This window comes from Corvus moneduloides, chromosome 6 (assembly GCF_009650955.1).
Source record: "Corvus moneduloides isolate bCorMon1 chromosome 6, bCorMon1.pri, whole genome shotgun sequence".
In the NCBI taxonomy this organism is placed as follows: domain Eukaryota; kingdom Metazoa; phylum Chordata; class Aves; order Passeriformes; family Corvidae; genus Corvus; species Corvus moneduloides.
The window spans coordinates 40,021,346-40,027,345 of NC_045481.1; the positions used below are offsets into that span (position 1 = coordinate 40,021,346).

Sequence of the window (6,000 nt, forward strand, 5' to 3'; positions counted from 1 at the left end):
CTCCTCTCTTCTCCCTCCCACCAACGTGGCTATCCTCCTCTAGGCACTTCAGCTGCAAGCTGTTCCTAGGAAATTCTCCTGTTGGCAAAATCATGTACAGCTCTCACAGATGTTGGCCAAAATCCTGTTGGGCAACCCTCCTCATGTCATGTGCTGCAAGCTAGAGGGACGCTCTTTCATGGCCCACGAGACACGGGGTTTTTCTGTAGTGGCTTCTAGACAAAGTCATGTGTACACTGTGGACTCAAAGGGACTCTGGCACAAAGCAGAAGGCACATCAGTCTCCCTGCATACATGGGCCATCAGTGTCTGCCTCTTGAGTAGCTTGTGATTCACAGTTTAATAAAAGAAAGGGATGCAGCTGAAGAGTAAGCAGCAGAAAATAATGAAAAACAAAAGCAGCGCAGCGTGACTTGGTACCTAAGTTTATGGCACAAACACAGGTCTTGTTTTGAATCCAAACTGAGGGGAAGAGTGGCTCTGCATGTTGTGGGCCCCTCTGTGACTCTTCCATTATGTGCTGCTTCTCTTGGCTGGTGTGAGTCCAGGTATTGCCAGGTACAGCTGCAGATGCTGAAAGTTTTGGAAGATTTGGTCCTTTGCACACAGACAACTTACCGGCCAGGACATCATCCCAGCCCTTAGTAAGCTATCTGGTGACAGTATGTCCTGACTGATGTCCCATAACTTGCTGAGCAAGGGACGCATTTCAGCTTTACCTTCTCTCTTTTCTAGGCAGATTTCTTTCTTCCTTTAACCTGAGGGAGATGGTAGTAGTCCTTATTTACACATATTATTGCATATTCATATAACCCTGGCATCACATACTGTGCCATACAGAGTAGAAATACAGAACAGTTTGACTGGGGATTTGGCACTACTACACGTGTAAAGATGTGTAGAGAACAGATACCTGCTGCAAAGGGAATCAGATGAAATTTTGTCTATGTGATTTAGAACTTCTAAGGCCGACTGTGCTCATTGTAACCTAAAAGTCTGCTCAGAGGGGAGGACATGAGGTGCTAAAGCCTGAGCCACTGTGATACTCGGTGTTTGTTAGGTCACTGTACTGAGTTCCCCCTCCAGGGGGCTTGATACAGAACTAAACCAGTGACGTTTCTTCTGCCTGCTTGTATGTTTTGGCTGCTACTGCCCTTCCATGAATCTGCAGTCTCTTATCCTTATCTGTTTGTGACATTCCGGGATTGTTGTCAGATTTTCGAACCCGGGAAAAAGGAAAACTGAAAATGAAGCCAAGGAGGGGAGCAGAAGGGTCACAGTATGTGACAGAGGCACAGTGCAGAGATGGAAGGGACTAGGGGGCCCTCCGTTCTTCAGAGGCAAACATATGTAGTGAAATTTCTTGCAACTAACAGTTTCCTATAATCATTGCAGCGGACAGTCAGTCTTTGAAAAGAAAGCTTAAACAATTCTGCCAAAACCATCACAACAAAGTGTTCCAAGTTTCCAAAATATGATGGAAAATATCCTTCGGGGTTAGCAAGTTGAACTGCAAGCCCTTCCCAGGGCTGTGACCAGAAACACAGAAAGATGGATCCATTCCAGGAGAGGCTGCTGGGACCTGGAGCAGCAAGGGAAGACGCCACAGCGAGCTGCTGTGGCTCCAGGCGCGGCACCGTGGCGGAGCGGGCGGCAGCTGCTCCGGCTGTGCTGCCATGGCCCAGGCACAGCTCGGCTCCTGGCTGCTCCTGTGCGTGTTTGCTGCATCCCAGAGGCTGACAGGTAGGAAGAACATCTGCTAGCGACACGGCTCCTTGGCTTGGCACACCTTTGTGCAGTGCCATTTGTGGGATGCTTTGCCGCTCCTTCAAATGTGGCCCGGGGCCTCAGGCAGCTGCACTGGCACGGGAGAGAGCTGGAGTCCAGCTGGGGTGGTTTGCTGGTGGGGGTACTGGTACCTGCTTGCAGGTTGAAGACCTACTACTGTGTTCGGTGACAAGGGGAGGATTTTCTTGGGTCTCCACTGAAAAAAAGTCTCCTGCAATACTGTTTGTGGATTTTCCATATGCTTTTTTGGGGAAAAAAAAACCCCAAACCACCCAACCCTGTTGAGTGATAAAATAAGTAAGGAAGGATTTTCCCTTCCCCAGAGGATATTTATGTTATTATTTCAATACATTGTTTGTTCTGTTTGCTAAATTTTTCTCTACTCAAAAATCTACTGCTGTGTATATTTATGAGGCAGTTACTCATAACAGCAGTTTGGCACCTATTCAACAAATGCACTGACTTTGCAGCCAGTCAAGCATCCCTCAGGAGAGGGATCTGTGAACCTTTTTATATAAAAAAGGAGGATCAGTTTGTAGAGACAAGAACAGCAAAGAAATTTTCAGATGATATGTTTTCACCTGAGCTAAAATGCTGGTACATCTATGGAGGAGTAGGAAAGAGAAGCTACATTCCTGCTCACATTCCAAAGCCACAGCTGGCTTGGATCACAGAGCCTGCAGCTGTGCAGAGAAACAAACTTCTGCATCCTGCAGGCTGGCAGTGCACTTCTCCAAGCAGCTCCTACATCTCCCTGAAAAGCTCCAATCAAAAACGGAAAATTGGAAATGGCTTTTGGTGGCAGTCATCATACATGTATAGTACTAAATAATTCTTTCTACTTTTTTATATGCACCTGCTGATGTTGACTCTCAAGTATTCAATGTAAATCCTCACTTTTTTTTAATATAAAAAAGCCTTCATCCATTTAAAAGTGAAAAAACCCCCCATAAATGTATCAGAGAGCTTACTATTTTATATGAGCTTTTTCCATTTCATGTTTCTTAACCCAAAGGATGAGTCTGTAAGAAGTAGAAGAGGGTCTTGACTACCTCATGACACTGATATTACAGAGGAGGGAGGGGATGCAGCCTCTCTCTCACAGTCCTGGACCAAGACTGCTTGTGTCTCCTTTTTCACACACACAAAAAATTAAATAAAATAAATGCAAACAGTTACAGCACTGTAAGTATTAGGAAATGAAAATTGAACAATTCTTAGGATTAACGTGACTTTCATATTCAAAACTTGCCATTCCTCTGGCCTCATATCCATTTTTCCCAACTACATGATGTCATGTGTCCCAGCAAGTAATTAGCTGGACATCAAATGAGCCATAATGGATCTGACAAGGTTTCTCTTACCCTCACATTCCTCCAGCAGCAGAAGGCTAGGGAAGAAGTATAAAAACAGGATAAGCATCAGTGTTTGTTTCTACCAGCAGCTTGAGGAGCCTGCCAGCACCCTCCCTCCATTAGGCAGCATTACTTTCTCCAGCAAAAACTGCTACACAAGCAAACCCCACCAGTTCAAACCCCATCCATTCTCAGTGTGAGAGGCTTCCTTGCTGCCTGTCAAAGCAGTGTCTTCACTGCTGTACGCTTTAGCTCTGTTGGCAGGACTAAGGGCTGTGATATCCAAAACCTCGCCTCAACCACTGCTGCTTCTCTTAAAAAGCTTGTTTTGCTTATCAAAATCCCGTGGTCAGCATCTGTCATATTTGGCAAGCTGAGTGGTAGCTCAGGAATGTTGAAGACGTTATTGACAATCAAATGGCAAAACCAGTAAACAGAAATGTCTTGTGCTACCAAGTTCTGTCTGATGTCTTCCAGATGAACATCGTCACAGCGGCACCAGCTCACCCCGTCGTGGCCCGGAGGACGCCGGCATCATGTTAGAGGTCTCCTGAGCACTGGGGGCCCTGGGCCGAGGCACTGTTAGTGCCCATGCTCCCACCTGCCTGCACGTAAAAACTCACCCGTTCTGTTTGTTCTCATCCCTGACGGATTTCGGGAGCCCCTGGAGAACGCCTCGGCGATGCCTAATGGCATTTGTGCTCCCTCCCACTGCGGGGTGCAGCCGAAGGGGGCTCTGCCCCACTCCGTGGCACCTCACGGGGTGTCCGCGGTGGGACAAGGGACCGTCCCCGCTGGGTTCGGTGACTGCCCCGCAAGCGGCCAAGCCCCCGCCCGAGGCGGCCGCACCGGGGAGCTGCTGCAGGCGGGACTGCGGGGGGACAGGAGGGCGGGAGGCGAGAGCTGCACAGGTCCCACGGGGAAACGAGCTGTGGGGCCGGTCAGAAACGGGGCGTGGGGCTGGCGGAGAAGGACACGGAGTGGGACTAGGCGGCTCGGGAGGGAGCGGCCGCCTCTGGGCCCGCCCGAGATCTGGCAGCACTGCGGATGGCTTTGGTTTGCAGCTCGTTTGTGACTGATGGAGCTGTGCTGGGCTTTCCGTGAGAATGCTGCTCCTGTCTTCCAGATGCTCTGGGGAAGGCTGGATATTCAGGCCAACGGGACAATCCGGCTGCGGGATGAAGAGCTGGCCTCCCTACGCCCAGCACGGCGGTTCCTGCAGGTTTTGGAGGAGGAAGTTCCCAAAACACGGGCAGAGATTGAGCAGCATCTGACGTATTATTCACTGACTGACACCCCCTTGCCTCCAACAGAGTTTGACCGTCTCCTTTTCACCAGTGTTTACAGTGCCTACCAGGTTCGCTCCGTGCAAGGTCTGGATAAAACCCTCTGGATTCGCTTTTTCTCTCAGCTGGTTGATGAAATCTTCCGTGACCTGTGCAAGGGGCTCTGCCCTGCAAATACCACTCTCCTCCAGGCTTCTTGGCCTTGGAAGGAGAAGCCTTCACATTTAGCGTCCCTGAAATATTTCTATCGCTCTAACCTGCCCAGGACCAAGAGAGACACCTCACGAGGGAACCCACCATAGGAAGGGACACACCCGGCTTCAGCTGCATTCTTGGTTATTTTCAATGCTTTCCATAGCGTGCAGGACTTTGTATAAATATGTCACAACTTTTTGTCCTGCTTTCTGCACTGTGCTGGCAACCCTCTAAGGATTTATGCACAGGCTGTCATTTTTACATGAAAAAAGGACAAAACTGTAAAGCGCATTTCTCCCTTTCCTGATTTTTTGCTAAGTGGGCTGTGCTGAAGGGGGCAGTGCTATTTAGAAGTCTTTTCTGTCTTGATCACTGACGTTACTGGAGAGATGGCTTGGAAGTATTTTTCCAGGGTATCTTGCTGGTGTCATAGCTGACTTCATTTCAAATAATTCAGTTCACCCTCCTTATATTCTCCCTGCGGTTTCAGACAAATACATGATCTTTTCTCCTCTCCAGTAAGCAGCTAAGCAGGTTTTGTTATGTTTCATGACGTAGGTCACATATTTAATTTCATTTTGCTCCTCATGTGGCATCGTATTCTATTTGTCAATAGCAATTTCCCATTCATATGTTCATTCTTCTTTAAAAAGCAACCTGAAAATGTATGTATTCCATGAAGCTTTCTAGTATTTGCATATCATATTTACACGTATACACAGCTTTGTTTCAGTTATCATTTTGGAATATACTTTCTGAAATCTCATTTAAATTCTGAAGGATCGTGACCTAGTTATTTCTTCAGCAGATTTTGCCTTTCTTCTATACAGTTGTTTTTTTTTTTTTGTACAGCTATGGCACTTTACAAGCCAAACATAATAAATACACAATCTCTATCTTCAAAATCAGAAATATAATTATTTTATAGAAGGACATCATTAACATTTCTCTGTCTTAAACACTGCAGTGTGGAATTAAATAAATGCAATTATCTGCTCAGGAGGGTTTTGACTTTAGTTCTTGTTGTTTCTATCAGATTTCCTGCTGCCACTACAGATTCATTAATTTTGAACATTCATTGCATGTGCTTAGACAATGGGATCCATAATTCCCTTTCTATCAATATAATTTTTCCATGCTCAACAAAAGAGGCATGTGTGACCTTCAAAGTGGGAACTGCTAGCTTTTGACCTAGTTAATCTTCTTCCAAGCCACTGTAGCCCAACAGATGGTGAGGAGAAATGGTAAGGCAGGAACAAGAAGTCTGAAAGCAAGATGACACAGACAATGGTTTTAGAGGTCAGGTCAGGGTTATGACAGAAGGAGATAGATTTAAAGCAGGTTGTTTGTTGCTGGGTTTTTGTTTTGTGCATTTA

The 6,000-nt window shown here is 46.7% G+C and overlaps 1 protein-coding gene across 1 annotated transcript; it reads left to right on the forward strand.

The window, feature by feature from the left end:
• Positions 1 to 1,569: 1,569 nt before the first annotated feature.
• FAM180B (family with sequence similarity 180 member B) lies at positions 1,570 to 5,624 on the forward strand. Its single transcript, XM_032112747.1, has 3 exons — positions 1,570 to 1,743; positions 3,621 to 3,688; positions 4,270 to 5,624. Exons 1-3 carry the CDS (start codon positions 1,677 to 1,679, stop codon positions 4,729 to 4,731), a joined length of 597 nt encoding a protein of 198 aa, XP_031968638.1. The 5' UTR covers positions 1,570 to 1,676; the 3' UTR covers positions 4,732 to 5,624.
• Positions 5,625 to 6,000: the final 376 nt, after the last annotated feature.